The sequence below is a fragment of the Cryptotermes secundus genome, unplaced genomic scaffold (genome assembly GCF_002891405.2).
Source record: "Cryptotermes secundus unplaced genomic scaffold, Csec_1.0 scaffold314, whole genome shotgun sequence".
NCBI classification, from domain to species: domain Eukaryota; kingdom Metazoa; phylum Arthropoda; class Insecta; order Blattodea; family Kalotermitidae; genus Cryptotermes; species Cryptotermes secundus.
The window spans coordinates 72,224-89,593 of NW_019718273.1; the positions used below are offsets into that span (position 1 = coordinate 72,224).

At 39.1% G+C, this 17,370-nt stretch overlaps 1 protein-coding gene across 1 annotated transcript in view; it reads left to right on the top strand.

The window, feature by feature from the left end:
* The window catches only part of LOC111874776 (cap-specific mRNA (nucleoside-2'-O-)-methyltransferase 1), a 69,078-nt gene extending 55,643 nt beyond the window's left edge, over positions 1 to 13,435 (top strand). Inside the window, exons 18-19 of the mRNA XM_023870595.2 lie at positions 4,967 to 5,081; positions 11,689 to 13,435. Coding sequence (XP_023726363.1) covers positions 4,967 to 5,081; positions 11,689 to 11,836 — 263 coding nt within the window. The 3' untranslated portion in view covers positions 11,837 to 13,435. The remainder of the gene's footprint in view (positions 1 to 4,966; positions 5,082 to 11,688) is intronic.
* Positions 13,436 to 17,370: the final 3,935 nt, after the last annotated feature.

Consider the following 17,370-nt stretch of genomic DNA (forward strand, 5'->3'; position numbering starts at 1 on the left):
TTGCCTAGCGACCGCGATATCCCTCGGTGACGTCACCGCGGAGGGGAGTGGCAGGGCGGGAACTCGCCTATTACCGTAAGAACGCGAGCGTTACGTTACCGCCACGTACCGCTGGGGAGGTAGGGGTCAACAGGTCACAATATATATATATACACACATTCATATTTAATTTTATTTAAAAATTAAGTGAAACAAAATTATGTCCATAAGTAAATTACGCTTTTATTTTCTATATATTTGGCATATAATGTAAGACAGGTTGTTTTTAAAACAGTGCAGGATGAAATGCACCTGTTTGTTATATACATTTCCATTCGGAAACATGTTGTGCATTCCCTCTGCCTGCAGTTGATAAATGTACTTAGGCTGCCATTGCATATAGGTAACATCTCTATATTTTATGGTTGAAGGTTGGTATTTTTCATTCTTGTCACATGACAAATCATCATCTTCACTCATTATAGTTCAACATTCTCATGTTTTTTGTACTACCTACATTAAAAAAGCTCCCAGTGCTCTTTGTGTATAACTTCTTAAGTTAAAAGCTTGCAGAAGAAAAGTTGAACAGAATGACAGGACAGAAATCTGATGTCAGTTAAAAATTTACAGTTCATTGAAAATGCATATATCCATGTGATATTTCTAAGGGCTTGAATCAAATAGTCTGTGAGGGTTGAAAAGAACCTGGTCTGTTATATACGTGTAATACAGAACAGTTTATGTGTATTGAAAAGCAATGCTGGAATTGTTAAGACAGTTAATAGCAAACTAAAAAGATGCATATCAGGTCTGTGTTCACATACATACATACATTTCATTTTATAAATCCAAAACAAATGGACATGAAAGGTCATCATTTCAATGAATAAATAAAAACTAATGCAAGTTAGTGTGAATCATGTTTGTTGTATGACAAGGCTTGCGGAATGAATATGACATCCCATCACATTTTCCTGTTACAGTTTAACATTCATTCATTCATTCATTCATTCATTTATTTTACATTCCATACATCCACAGTACAACAGGTAGGATATGGAACACGTCAAGTGGTACATATATAAAAGACAGATAAGCCAAAAAATAGAATAAAATAAAATGATGACAGAAATATAAAAAGTTCTATTACTAATAGTTTTAAATCTTGGTGACAATAAACATAATTTATTAAACTATATATATAAATTCTTTGATATGTCATTGACTTGCAATAGCCTTAAATTGAAGATATTCATCAATGGAATAAAAGTAATGTGTGTAAAGAAAATGTTTTAGACACGCTTCAAATTTCCTTGGATTATGAGATATGTCTTTAATATGTGGAGGAAGATTGTTAAATCTAATGCCCATACAGTACACTCCCTTTTGGTAAACTGTAAGATTTGCTGTAGGCAGATAAAAATTATTTGATTGTCTTGTTCCTGTATTATGCTTTACTGAATTTAAAATAAAGAGATCGTTGTTATTGACCACAAACAACATGAGTGAAAAAATATATTGTGATGCAAGAGGCAAAATTTCCAACTTCCTAAAGAAATTCCTGCATGAAGCCCTGCTCCTACAGCCCATCATAATTCTTATTATTCTTTTTTGTGTTCTAAATATTTTTAAACTGTGGGGCGAATTTCCCCAGAACAGTAAGCCATAGCTTATAATCGAATTAAAATATGAATAATAAATAATTTTCAGAACATTGAAAGACATATATGACTTAATACTCCTCATAATATAACATATCAAACTCAGTATTGGGATAATACATTCAATATGACCTCTCCAGTTCAATGAATCATTTATATTTATGCCAAGGGTCTTAATATTAGACACAGTTATTACTGGTTGATTGTTATAAACGATAATTACATTTAATTTTAGTTTTAAAATGAATACAATGAGTTTTGTTAACATTTATTGAAAGTAAATTTGTCTTGAACCATTTATTTACGCAAGTGAAGGTGTTAGACATCTTATTTCGAAAGTCCCCTAAGCTAGAACCTTTGACTAATATGCTTGTATCATCAGCAAACAAAATAGGTATAGCATTACCGTCTACAGTTTTGGGCAAATCATTAATATAAATATTAAGGCGAAATAATAGCTGTGACATAGCTTAGGCAGTTAATCACCATCTTGCCACCACAGAGGCCAAGGTTAAGGCCCAGGTAGTCCATGTGCACTTTGCAGTGGACAGAATGGCACTGAGACAGGTTTCTTTTTGAGGACTTCTGTTCTTCCATGCCAATTATTCCACCAGTGCTCCATTCTTATCTAGAGTTGAGACAGTAGGCTGGTTCATCTGAGTTTAACATATCAAGATACTAGTCATAACCCCATTCATACAACTAAACTAAGGGCAAAATATGAGGGCTATCTGGAATGTACCCTCAGGTGAGCTGTTAACAAAATAACGAGAAAAAAGAATTTATTATATACAAATAGTGCATACACACTTAAGGTACTTCTCAACATAGTCACTGCTGGAACTGAGGCACTTGTTGTATGGGGGAATACCGTATTTACGCATGTATAGGCCGCGTGCGTGTATAGGCCGCAGCACAATTTTCAGACAGAAATTATAGAAAAAATAATTTTCTTGGAATATTATTTCAGGAGTATTACTNAGGGGTGGTCAAACAACTGGTTGAAATGCTCAAACATTGCTTGAGTGTGAGCAGCTGTATGAAGCTACTTCTCAACATAATCACTGCTGGAACTGAGGCACTTGTTGTATGGGGGAATAAGGTTGTAGCCTGTGTCAAAGAAGTCTGTGACCCGTGAGCTCGGCCATGTTTTGAGACCTTCCATCAGCTCATTACTATTGGAGCACTGTGATCCAAACCAGTTCTTCATGTAGGTAAAAGTAAATAGGTGGTAGTCACTCAGAGCAAGATCAGGGTTGTAATGGGGGTGGACAAACAACTCCTGGTTGAAATAGCTCCAGCATTGCTCGAGTGTGAGCAGCTGTATGTGGACACGCACTGTCATGGAAGAGCACTACACCGGTTTTCAGCAGTCCACACCCTTTGTTCTGAATGGACCTATGCAGTTTTTTTTTAGTATTTCTTAATTCACTTGTGACATTATTCTGGTCCCCATTTATGTGCATTCCACCATCAGCACTCCCTTCCCAGAAAACAGTTGCTATCAGCTTTCTGGCAGGCAGACAATGTTTGTTTAAACTTTTTAGGCTTCTTTGGTGAATGTGTGTGCATCCACTGCTTTGACCACTCCTTGGTTTCAGCATTCACAAATGAAACCCAAGTTTCATCACCTGTTATTAATATAATGTGAGTTGAGAGGTTCATTGCCATCTTTGTGGTACCAATCTAAAAAGTCTGGATTTTGTGTACACCCATGAGCATTTTGGAACCCATCTTGCTCAAAACTTGTGATAGCCTAGTGTGTGATAATATCGTAGAGAAGAGTGTATGAAATTTGTGTAAATTCACACGGAACTTCTGAAATTGTGAAGCATCATCTTTCACAAATTTTTTGGTCAACATTTTTTTACACATTTTTGAATATTCTACATCATTCACAATTACTGGGTTTTGGGGCTTTTTCCATCTGGTATCCTAGAAAATAGACAACATTTCAGAAATTGGATCTGTTTCTGTCCTCAGAATGTTGTGTGTTCTATTTTCTAGAATACCAGACGGTGGAAAAAATCCAAAAACTCAGTAATCCTGTGTGTTATACAGCATCATCAGAACCCTTTAGAATCTAATTCTGTGCCATTGTCTTAAAGTTCCTTCACTCATTGCATTTTGGCCATAAAACATCGTGTATAATTGATGATGGATTATCAATTGCATGACACATCATAACGCACTCTCTAGAGACAAGAACAAACACTAGGTGACCAGTTATATGATGTTTTACAAGGCAGTGAATCATAGGGCACTACCCTGCTTGTGCGAGCTCTCCCCCACTCCTACATTAGTGCCGTAAAATAAACAGAGTTTACTTTCAGAATAGCTGTTATATACTATACTGTACTTCATATTTTTTCCCTTGTCACTACAGCCCCAGTGGGCCTAGGCCTACCTCCATGAACTCTGTTCACTTCGGTTTTTCTAGATCTTACACATAACGGTAGGACTCCTTGGGCGAGTGATCAGCTCGTCGCAAGGCCTCTACCTGTAGACAAACACAGAAAATCGCACAGACACATCCATGCCCTGAGTGGGATTCGAACCCATGATCCCGGCTTCCAAGCGAGCCAAGACAGTGCATGACTTAGACCGCTCGACTACCGTGACTGGCACTGTACTTCATATACCCACATCAAAATATTGCCAGTGCTCACAGAATAGACACAATACACTGAAACCAAAGACTGCTAATACATTTGTGACATACTGAATACCATACATTCATGGAACATATTAACGCTTGACAGTTCATTGCTCTAGTAACTTGAAGTAATGAGAATGATAAACCTCATGCTTAAAATTTTTGTATTTACAAAAGAATATTTTCTTTGTGTAAAATATATTTTGTGTGTGTTTATTTGTTTATTAAGTCCACAGTTGGTAATCTGACTGAATGTTTTGTGATACATTTGTTCACACAGAACACTCCATTAACTAAGCATGAAATAATATGAAATGATTCATTTTGCTTGTATTCCTTCATATTTTATTGTGACTTTTTTTATAGTAGACTTGTCAGTTTCTCCATAGTATAGGTGTGTAGACTAGTATACAGAAGTAGGTGTACTGGATGATGACATGTGTCACGTTTCTGGTATTTTATGAATAAGAACAGACTGGTGCATGTATAGGAAAATCTCCATTAAAACTGAAATGCTATAGTAAAAAGTATGTACAATACAGCAGATTTCTTGAAACAGTAAAATCCATTTTCCCATAAACAACTCTTTCTTCTCCCATAGTAATATGGCAATCTAATTAGTAAGTGAAGACATCATGCCTGTAATGTGTTTCTGTTTGTGATCTTTCAGAACCGTGGATGAGACACATGAGCCGCAGTACTCTTCATACATATTATGGTAGTCCACATGTAAGGGAGTCACTATATGACAGAGATCGTCCTAAAGAAGCATGTTCCAGTACCATGTAAGTTGATAATTGTAAATAGTTTTAACCCTTTCACTATCAACCTAGGTTCAGGCTATGGATGCAATCTGCCAGGAATGTCTGGACTATTTAAGTGCCGGAGGGTCTGGGCCCCACCAATATTTCATGCCTGCATGTATAAGAAGTAATTTGATTCATCTATATTTTGTTTACATTTAATATATCATAGAAATAGTTGTCAAAATCTGCAAAGATATGTGTGTTTCAAGAATTTCATAGGCAGTCTTTTGGCATGGATCCCAGCTTTAGCACAGTTTTCCATCAGAAGTTTTCCACTTGCATATGTAGCTCAGTCTGTTGTGCAGCCATTTGGGCCAGGATGTCAGGGCTCAGCGAGAAGTGTATATATGTTCATGTCTTCCTCACTGGTCAGAACACCTTGCACCAAATCCTGGCTCCACTTGTTCAGATGTCATGAGCAATACTGTTTATCCCAAGGATATACTCTAAACCTCACTTAGCATATATTCTGACACCTGTTCTAGGGGCATTAATTTATGTGTGTGCCATGTACAATTTTCCTTCTTGACAAAGAAGGGTTTCTCTTTGCATAATGGTTTCTTCTTTTCTGTCTCTTTGTATATTGCAGTTTTGAACAAAATAATTTCAACAAACAATAATTTTAATTAATGATCATACCATGCAGGTAACTATTCTGTCAGAAACATAGAAGGTAAAAACTAATATTTTTACACACTAAATAATATGACTGGTAAACAGCAGCATTTAGAAATACAAGTACAATTTCTTAGTTCATAGTTTTGCAGATGCTTTATACTTTACACCAGTCTTTCTTAACTCACACATTGTGAAGAAGCTAGCATATTTCCAGAGCCCTGGTTGGCTGAATTTAAATTTATTGATTTAACTTATCATGTAATGGATGCATATAGGATAGTGATGGGAAAGCCAGAAGGAAAGAGACCACTGGGAAGACCAAGGCATAGGGGGGTGGACAATATTAAAATGGATCTGAGAGAGATGGAATCGGATGGTATGGATTGATCTGGCTCAGGGTAGGGACCGGTGGAGGGCTCTTGTGAACACGGTAGTGAACTTTCGGGTTCCATAAAATGCTGGGAAATTCTTGAATAGCTGCACAATTTGTGGCTTCTCAAGAATGTCTCAGCTCCATAAGTAAGTAAGTAAGTAAGTAAGTAACTTGTCATATAATACACTTTTTGCATTTAAGAGATGTGGATTAAATTCTAAGGTTAGCTGTCCTGGCTAAGAGATCTGTTCTTCAAGTGAATTCTTCAGTAGTTGCTTAAAATAGGCCTGGCTGTGTAGGCCGGCTTCCCTGTCCTCCTGTTTGTCCCTCCTCCACTGCCTTCTCCACCTCTTTATCACCATCCATTGACATTTCCACTGGCATGGGTCATCTTATGACAGTCTTCTCCTTTCTTCTATATTGTAACGTGTTGTCCGAGGGCCTCATGTAATGTCTTCATGCTTCTAAGAATGGGTTCCTTGAAGTTTTGTCTCCTTAGTCTTCTGTTGTCTCCCGGGTGCGCTAGACGTCGCTTCCAGAGCGCTTGCCTTTTCTGGGATCTTGCTGGAGCATTGTCTCTGTCTCTTCCTGATTCTCTCAGTGACCAATTCCTTCTGCTGTCGACATTTNACATTGTCTCTGTCTCTGTGTCTCCTACGTCATACCACTTCTGTGCGGCGGGTCTTCCTGATTCTCTCAGTGACCAATTCCTTCTGCTGTCGACATTTTTCCTGGGTCATGTTCACCATGAGGATATCTCTCTTGAGTCGTGCCACTGTTGCACCGCTAGTCATATTTCTGTCAGCAGTCAATTCATGCCGCAGTCCACACTTCCCTTGGGTCGTAGATTTCCTGAAGATGTTTCTCTTGAGCCATGCCATTGTTGCATGGCAGGACACCCTCCAGTCGGTTTGTGTTTTCTGTGCCACTTTCACACGGCGGCTCGTCCCTCTGCGGGCTATGGCCAACTTCTTCTGGGGTCCACAATTTTCCTGTGTCGAATTCTTCATATTTCGCTGGTTTCGGTCCCTACGCATTTTCTTCTTTGGTTCTCCAACCGGTATTACTTCAGCGTCTTCTATGGGGACATCTCATTCTGCCGCCTCAGGTTTCCTGTCCAGTGAGGTCAGCTGTTCTTCTTCCAGACATGCCTCCATCTCTTGGCAGGCCATCATCTCTTTTCTGGTTTTCGTTGCTTCTTCTTCAGGTTCTCCAACTGGTATCACTATGGGGACCTCTTCTTGTTGTGCCACCACAGGTTTTGTGTCCACTGAGGCCGGCTTTCCTTCTTCTAGATGTGCCTCCATTTCCTGGCAGGCAACTGTCTCCATGTCTCTTTCTGGTTTAGTTTTGGCAGCCATCTCCTTGTGGCTGGTGGCGATATTTTGTCGCGTGGCTTTCATCCTTGCTTCAATCGCTTCCGTTTCTGCAGCAGTCATTTCTCGCCAGACCCTCATCTCTTTCAGCAGGAGTTCCATCATCTGCTGTGAGTCCATCTTTGTTGCAGTAAAATTCTCAATGCACAATAATTAGTTTGTGTCGTGTTTAAGTTCGTAGACAATTCTGACACCAGTGTAACGTGTTTTGCCACTGAAGACACCATTCAGATTGTTAATTGGTTTATTTAACAACCTACAAATCGTAACTACAGTTAGTTATAACACAGTTGCGGGTTTACCCAATTTATAAACCGTACACAATAATCTAGTCACTTTGTCTTCAGTAGTCTTCACATATTTATAACGCGGGAGCTACACAAGTCTCTGTGAATTACACTCTCCCAACGTAACTGTTCTGCGGCACACACAAAATCTTGAAGTCACATAATAAGTCTTCGCTGGCTGACATCTAAGTTATCGCACGCTATCAGATCTTCTAACCACGCTATATTTTCAACTGTCTTCGGAGGCTGCTACATTTTAACTAACTGTCTTCGATGGCTGCTACACTTTAATTAACTCCTTAGGCAGTGCAGTTCTCTTATAAACCCTTAGCCAGACAACGGGAAAACACCTCGCTTTTTTGTTGCCTAGTCGCCATGTTTACAGGTGTTGCCTAGCAACACTGTCGAGAGTCACTGTTGTCACCTGCCATGTCACAGTGGGAAGCGCTGCCACGTTACCGCGGGGGAGGGGGCAGGACGCTGACCGGCCCGTCACCGTAGCAGTGGCAGCACTGTTACGCCACCCCTGGCGGGGGAGGGGGTGTCCTGCATGGCACAAATACGTCACAATATCCTCTCATAAGTAGACCTTTTGTATTTTCTGCCCACTCTTACTGTCATTTGTATTTCTTCCCTTACCTAGTCTGTCCATGCAGTCAGTCCTTGATTTTCGCAGTGGCTTTTGACATTTGATGTCATTTTATGTGCTTTCAAAGATCTGCCCATTATCATTGCTTTGCAGTGCATGCTCAACAATAACATTCTTTGGCTCAGTAAGCAAGCTGTATAATGGATATCCAGAACAAATATAGATCACTCCGTCCAATGTGACCTGTAAGTTTATTACTACATGAAAACTTAACACCCTGACATGTTTCGGTCTCTGCGGACCATCTTCAGAGGGCAAACATCACTACAAATAGGAAACCACCATCACATAAGTTGTTTAGACGTAAAGTACGTACACTTATATGCTACAATGCATAGTACACAAAACAGAACATTTCACAAACACAGCAGTTTCCTGGGAATGTAAAGTTTTTAAAAAATAAAATTTCTTGATGCTAATTAAAAATTTGCATTGTCAATAATTAAAATTCATAAACCTTGCAGGCTCCTGTTCGTCCTCCCATCGTCCCTCTTGTATGGGGCAGATATTGTGCCACCTGTCTATCTTAAGTTTTCATGTAGTAATAAACTTACAGGTCACATTGGACGGAGTGATTTATATTTGTAATTGTTAGTGTGACGGACCAGAATGAAACAAATCAAAGATATCCAGAACCCTTATTCTGTTAATGGATGAGTATGATTTTTGATGCATTACATGTATAAATGCAAACTCAAAGTAATATATCTAGCCACACTGCAGATTTGTATCTACTACTCATCAGTGTCCCTGCAGGAAAGAAAAAATAGAGTATGCGCCAAAAAATACAGTACTTAAATGAAAAGACGAACAGTATTATCTTGTTGTCATCAGTGAGTTTATTTCTCCTGGCAGAAACTAACATACACACTATTAGCATGTTGATTTACCACGGTATGCATAATGTAAGTTTTTGAAGGGTGCACTGCTTCGCTGTAGACAGTGTTCATATCATTCACGCAGGTTCTCAGTCATATCTCGGAACAAAGATTGCTGAAGACTCCTGCTAAAGGAGACTATTTGCTCGCGTAATGCAAGCACAGTTCTTGGTGGATCATCACAGTTGAACACACTCTCCTTTCACATTCTCCACAAGTAGGCATTCCTCAAGAAATCAGGATTCTCATACACCATGGCCAAAAATGTTCCACAGTACACCATCCTGGCTCGCATATCTGACTCTGTCAAGCATTGTCCAACCTGTATCTGGTACGGAAATCCACCTATGTCCTTAAACAATCGGCAAATGGACGTATTGCTGATGTTCAGTTTCAAGGCCATTCGTTGTAGACTTTGTCGGGGCTAATGCAGCACCTGCTGAAGAACACGTGCATGATTCTCTTTTATCGAAACAGTTACTGGTCAACCAGACTTCCCCTTCTGTTGACACAGTACACTATCACAATGGCGAAATTTTGTAACAATAGATAGCATAACTGTGTTACTTGGTGCCGTCTTATTAAATCTCTCTTGGAATTGTTCTGTCACATTTTTCAAACTAGGTCCCCCTAGGTCTGCTTTTACCGGTTCTCACGGTCTCTTTCCTTGCAGATTTCTTATATATTTTTTCTTCTACCCTGAAGATGGAGGCGATACGTTCCTCCGAAACGTCGGTTAACACCACATATACATGGTGCCAAATCCCAGAAGACTGCTTTCTTCATAGGTCCCCCTTCATGAACACTTCCATATGAGCGGAAATAATACTCAACTTTGAATACTTTTTCCTCCGTTGAAAGACCCATTTTGAACAACAACTGCACAACACAACTTCCTTTTCACTACTGGGAACATGTGTGGCTCAAGCTATGCCCCGTTGACAAACGCACATGCGCGTTCGAGATGTGCAAGTTTCAGTACTGCAATTTTTGGTGCATACTGTATTAGCATTTCTCTTAAGTTATTCTTTTCTCCTGAAGAATATGCTGAAGTTATTTAAGTGATGGAGGACAGCAACTCTGCTTTGTAGTTATTAGCACTTTTGGACCCTAATCAGCAGCATTGACTTCATTGAATTTTACAGTGAACCAGGGGGCACACCGTAGTATAATTGTTCAAGGCACTATGATATAAGCCGGAAGGTCATGGGATGAATTCCCGATGGATTTTTCAAATGACCTAATCCTTCCAGCCGCACTATGGCCCTGGGGTCGACTCAGCCTCTAATAGAAATGAGTACCAGGAATTTTCCTGGGGGGTAAAAGGGCAGCAAGCACATAAGGCTGACAACCTTACCGCCATCTACAAGCTGACTGTCTAGAACCTATGGGAGCCTAGCCCTCTCCTACCCCTATGGGCCTTCGTGGCCTATTACAAGGACAGCTTAACTTACCTTTTACATTGAACCATGACATTTTCCGAAGTTAATTTTAGATCTGCTGCAATTGTATTTTCTGAATCAAAGCTATTTAAACTATGTTTCATTAAGTGCATGTAGTCTATACCATAGGCATGTGCTGGTCTTGCTCCATCTCTGGATGATTTCACAATTTCGCTGTTTATTTCTTATGTAAGATAATTGTAGATGTAAGATATTGTAAGGTAAAGTTGTTCCTGAACTTAACTAATTAAGCATTATTCTACAAAGGTGTATGGGGGAGTGGATGTATAGATCCACATTTTCTTGACCTTGACACTAGCTGGAGGTGAGTGGTCAGCTTCACGCGCCACCGCTTTACCCCCCAGGAAAGAGCACCCTTGTACCCATTGGTAGGAGGTTTGGTGGACCCCAGAGCCAGTCTGAATGATGTGGAGAAGAGAAAATTCTTGACCCTACCAGGACTTGAATTCCAACCCCTCAGCCGTGCAGCCTGTAGACAGTCGCTGAACCAACTACACTATCCCAGCTCCCGATAAATATATAGTAGCAAGAATAAAATACTGAACTCTGTGTCAGAGGTCTCAGATTCAAGACTGGTAAAGTTCAATATGGATTTACTGCATTCTTTCACCAGTCTTCACTTCTGCCAAAGTCAAAACTTTGAGAATATGGGCACTACCAGGACCCCCATGATGATTCAGGGTCTAGACTAAGTTGTGGGCTCTTATTGTCAGCCAACATCTTCATTGCTCTGTAGCTGTCAACAGAATCCCACTTCTACCAACTACATCCTTGTCAGATGGATGTTAGGGAAGCCAGAAACCATAAGAAACAACCAGACAGTTGGAACATAGACTCCCGTATTTTAGATTCAATGAGCAGATCTCACAAGCCCAATTTTCTGATTTATGTGTATGACCCATGGTATCAAGTATAAATAAGTTTTATGTTTTAACATTGTAGGAGTTGTTTCAAGAATCGATATGTCTGGTGGTGGGAGCAAGGTGTCAAAGTTCATGATGCCCACACTGCTGAGGAAGGTAAACTGCACAGAGACCAGCTCGTATCTTTTGTCCACAGGAAATGCATCCGCAGAACAAAGACAAGATGAGTATCAAGCATCAGTGCATCAGTCTACAAACAGGAATCGTTATTCAGTGAATAATATCTTCATAAATATTTCAATGGATAAACATGACATGTGGTGGAAATTTCATTGCTTCAGCTAGGGTGTAAAGAGCCCACATTGTGATCCTTGTGAGTGAGAATTTTGAGTACTGTCTGGACACTGAAGGCAGTTCGTAGGTAGCTTTTCCAACTTTACCTACCATTGGTGTAGGCTGCCTGCACTGCTGTCCTTGCACTCTTTACAACCATGCATCTTCAAGACCCAGTTAAACAGTAACATAGGAAAGAAATCACATAGTTTCAGATATATTACCATAATTCCTTCCTTTAGAAAAATCTTTATTAGAATCTGTCACAACACAACAATGAGATGGTCAAGGTCAGTATTACCTTAGCTACATGTTTCGGCTTTTAAAGCCATCATCAGGCAAATACACAGCCACTACACTCACAAACTATTTAACTAAATTGCAATACGATGGTATAATAGTGCTGGATACTTGACACACTATAATAATATGAAGTATAAAAAATACAATAAAAGTATAAAATTGATATAAAACGAAAGTTATGCAATTAAAAATATGGTTAAAACTATTCATGTAATATTTCATATTATGAAGTCTGTTGTTGCAATTGTATTGTTATATTCCAGAGGACATATAGTGGTATTAATCTTGCCTTGTACTCGTATGGAAAGGTTAACTGCTTGGAGGCCCGTGGCATTAGTGCAGTATTATTTAGTATTTATTGTTTGACCGGTGCCTGATTTTACGTGTATATGTCCGTTCTGGTGGGGAGACAGATTGCACCTTGTCTCATTGTTGTGTTGAGGTAGATTCTAATAAAGTTTTTGTATAATAAACACAACAGGATGCACCCAATGAAAAATCCTTCTTTTAGTGTTATACTGAAAGCATTTTGGAACAGTGCAAACTACACATAACACCAGTGTTTAATTTACCAGGACTGGTTTGCTTTCAAATGTATACACAGTTTACAGTAACCTATTCTAAGCATCTTCGCAAAAATTGTATATTGACTGTTATCTTCACTATAATATTCTGGGGGTATGTTCTGCCACAGTTTGGTACAGGATGTATACATGACAATTTGTCAAGCAGGTTTTATGATGAGTCACATTAATCCATCAGCATTGCTAACAGACAGCCAAATGTTGTTCATTTCCAAATTTATTTGTGTGATTCTCATAAAATTCAGTTTAGTTAACATGCTCAAGAAATTACCATGGACCAGCATTATTCTGTTGACATTGCCATCATATTTAATGTTATAGGAACATGTCTGTATATCACAGATTGTAATTTTTGACATCCTGCTAAAATTAGGATTACTTTTTTGTCAGTGTTCTGTGCTGATAAATGAAAGGTTTCGCTTAAATTATTGCGCTGTTGAACACTTATAAATCTAGAAGTCTGTTCAGCCAAAGTTTTCTGTTGCCTGTGAACCATTTAATTTCACAGTGACTTAGTCATATAAGGGAGCAGGCGGTAGCATAGTTGGTTGAGGCACTATGCTACAAGCTGGAAGGTCACGGGACCAAATCCTGATGAGTTGGATTTTTTTCAGTTTACCTAATCCTTCCAGCTGCACTATGGCCATGGGGTCGACTCAGCCTCTAACAGAAATGAGTACTAGGGGGTAAAGGGCAGCCGGCACATAAGGCTGACAACCTTACTGCCATATATGAGCCGATTGTCTAGAAAATGTGGGAACCTCGACGTCTCACAACCCTGTGGGCCTCCATGGCCTGTTACAAGAATACCTTTACTTTACTTACTTAGTCATATAATGGGCAGCAGACAATGTTCATTCACCTCAGATGGGTCTCTATATATTCTGATAGAGGACTCCAGTAATCTTTTAATGCTTGAAATATGACTGCTCTGTCTTATGTGAATAATGCAAGCAATTACCATGTATCCATCTCTTGTGCCATTACATTTTCTGTGTGTTATACTAGAACAGTAATTGGATCTCAGTTGTTTTTTATAGATGTAATTGTACCTTAGCATAATGACATGCTGTTAGAAACATTGAAGAATTGTTTTTATAGATGAACATTGCAAACAGTTTTCTGTATTCCACCCTGCAGTGGTTTTGGTTATGTTTATTGTTATTCTGGGAAATTATGGAGTGAAAGTATTCAGTGATTGTCTTCTGTCATTTAGGGTTCAAGTGTGCTGCTCTTCCTATCCATCTGTGAGTTAGTAATAATGTAAAATAATTTCAGTGATGTGTCACTATATCATTATATTTTTGATAGCTCTGTCATTTCTTTGTCATAGCAACCTTAATTCAGCAGTTCTTGTGTCACGCATACATTAACGTAATATAAATGGTTGTGTTAGATTAATGTTAATTTGTGACTTGAAGATGTACATGTATGTATGCATTCACATACCTGCCAAAATACTGAAGGATCCATAATCAAAGAAACATTATCAAATGATTATATCTTCTGGACTTTCTGGCGAAGCTAACTTTTTTTTTTATTTTTACCTTCCCTCATATTTAGTCTTAATGCAACAAGCATGTACCTAATGAAAAGGCATTTAAATTTGCAGTATGTAAACATGTAATGAGCCTCACATTTTTAGGTAAGGCTTGCATAAGTTTTTATAGACCAATGTGAAAATGGATATATGTAAATTGTTCCACTTGATCCACACCAGTTCTGGCACCCACCTAGGCTCTTATCAAATGGGTACTGGGGGCTCTTCCTGAAGTAAAGCAGCCAGTGTGAGCATAGGGATAACATTGCCTTTATCAGGAGTTAAGAAACAAGGTATGGTTTTCTAGGATGTGATGTGCTGTGGTGTGATAGATGGGTACCAACATTTTGGTGCCTCCAGTTTCCTTTCTTCAGAACATTGGTACCCATCTATCTAACTATATGCCATCATATCTCAGAAGGTTATAATCTTAATATGTGCTGCCATAAGAAGATCAAATCATGCACAGGAGTTTAGAAATCTAAAATTTCATATTTGAATATTATAAAATTATGTGGATAAGTACATTTCTTCCTAAGTATCACTGCTTTCATCTTTAGTCTGTCCTGAACTGAATAAATTATATTCCCTGTTTTTGATTTCTCTTGCTTTTAAGTTAAGTTTAAATTCATATCACCAAGATTTTGACTTCTATTCAGTATTTAGAAATTTGCATTTTCTGTTTCAGTGAGTTTCATTTTCTACCCATAAACATTTTTCCATATGTCAAAGTATTTCTGTTCTCTTTCTTTCTTTCTTTCTTTCTGCCTTTCTTCACTCATTCCTGTTTCTGTCTTTTCTGATCCATGGTATTTTCATCTCCAACTCTTTTTCATTCATGGTTATTCATGTTTAATTTATCTTCGCCTTTGCTTGTTATGGAGCATTGAGGGATTAAGCTCACAACAGTCAGAATTCTTATAGGGTCTGCCAGTTCCGCCTGTAATGTTTGAAAGAAATAATGCTTTTGTGAAAGTATTCATCAAGTATGACAGACTTAAAGAAGGTAGTGTTTTAAAAATGCTGTGTAAGGCAGGCTCTGAATTGCCCAACAGTGGGAATAAACTGTGAGGCAACAAAGTGACACTTGAAAGCATGATCAGCCATTCAGTAGTAACACAGATTTCATATCACAGCATCTCAAGAGACTCTTAAACAGTTTAAGAGCTCTTGCAGCATACTGGATTGCCTGTATGAGAATCCACTGTAATATAAGCATTCAAGCTGTATTGTTTAGCTGTCACATTCCAGAAGACATAACCTTACTAATTACCGCTGTGAGAACTACATATATACAAAATAATTGCTTTATATTTTGGGAAAAAAAAAATAAAATGTGAGAGAAGAAATTATCTGTCATGGTACAGTCATACAAATATTTCAGAACCCAGATAAATGTCTACAGAGCAATGACCACATGGTACAGTGATCGTTCACTGTTCTAGAGATATCACTAGTGTGAAATTAAAATATACTGCATTAATATAAACAACAGTTATTTTATTCTCTGTCAACACAACACACTTTTCAGCAGGTGGGGTTCCTGCTACCATGATATGTTTCGGCATATGTGTGCCATCTACAGGTCCTGTTTTAGCTCCAGTTAATGTATTATCAGAATTTTAGTGACTGTAGATAGGTTTTGGATTAGTAATCAGATTTATTAATTACAACTCAAAACTACAAGCAAGGATTACAACCTCACTGTTCTGCACACTTCATAAACCACTACAGGACACACCATGTCATCTCAGTCTTTTACAGTCTTCATTAACCATTGCTTGGTAGCAGCTTCCAACAGTGGATTTTCTGCTTCCTCTGAGTTCCCGAACTGTCCCGGGCCTCAACTACCAGCTTCTCATGGCAGTGGTTCATAATAACTGAATTCCAGCATTTATTTAACTCATTGCAACAAAAGTCAAAGTTATGTTATGACCAACAGTCAGTCGGCGAGTCTATCTTGGTGTCACCACCCATCTGGGGCCAAAGACCAGATTTCTATTTGTGTCAGAAAGTTGCGGGTTTGTTGAGGTGGGGCGCCCTCACTGACAATAGGGCATGTTGGTCATTTACAATTAATACTTTTCCTCGACAGTGCAATCATTCTTGGGTCCAAGTCCTGCAGGACTCATGACCACATTTTACTGTCTCAAATTTGAGATTCCCCTGACCTGGAGGGTCAGGTCACTGTATTTCTATCCTCCAGGAGCAAGGTGGCCCAGTTATACCCCCAGGCACTGGGCTCCCTTTTCATTACCTCCTCCTACTTGCAGGGCTACAGTGGAAGTTTTGGAACCTGTCTCCACGCGGGAGGTTCTTCCTTAGTCCCTTTGGTCCTGCTTATAATATCTCAGCATGGACTGTGTAGAAAGCACTGTTCCTCTGCTGCAGTGCAATTGTTGCTTAGTGATGGCATGATGTACTCCATTGTTGCATGCTCCTCCATCGGTACAGACTGTGCAGAAATCACGATTCCTCTGTTTTTGGTTAGAGGCTGCTGCCTAGTAACAGCCGGCTGTTGTGACTTCACAATTCTTGCTTTGAGCAAATATCGTACGGCATCATACATTTAGTGTAAATCTACATTTAGGCTGTGTGGAACCACTCGTGTGTTATATGCTATATATACTGTCACATGGGTCGTTTTTAGGTAATGGCTAGGTAAACACTGCATCAAAAGCTGGAATAGCAACAAACAAGCAGAAGTTCATTGCTAGGCAACAAGTCTGTAAACGTATCCCCATAACGACTAGTATGCCACAATAGGGGCCGTGTTTTCTGTGTGGTCTGTGCGAAGCCTATATAATGACAGCCTGTAGCTAGGATTAGATCAGTATTCATAAGAGACAAACCCATCTTCTCATAAGAGAGGATGTTACATAAGGACTATTACCGCAAGAGTTCAGTTGGAAAAAATCGCTGGTCGTCGGCCTCAATGGGCTTGACGCCAAGACAAATTGATTGGTGGTAAACCACCAGTCGTAAAGTAACTTTGACCCAT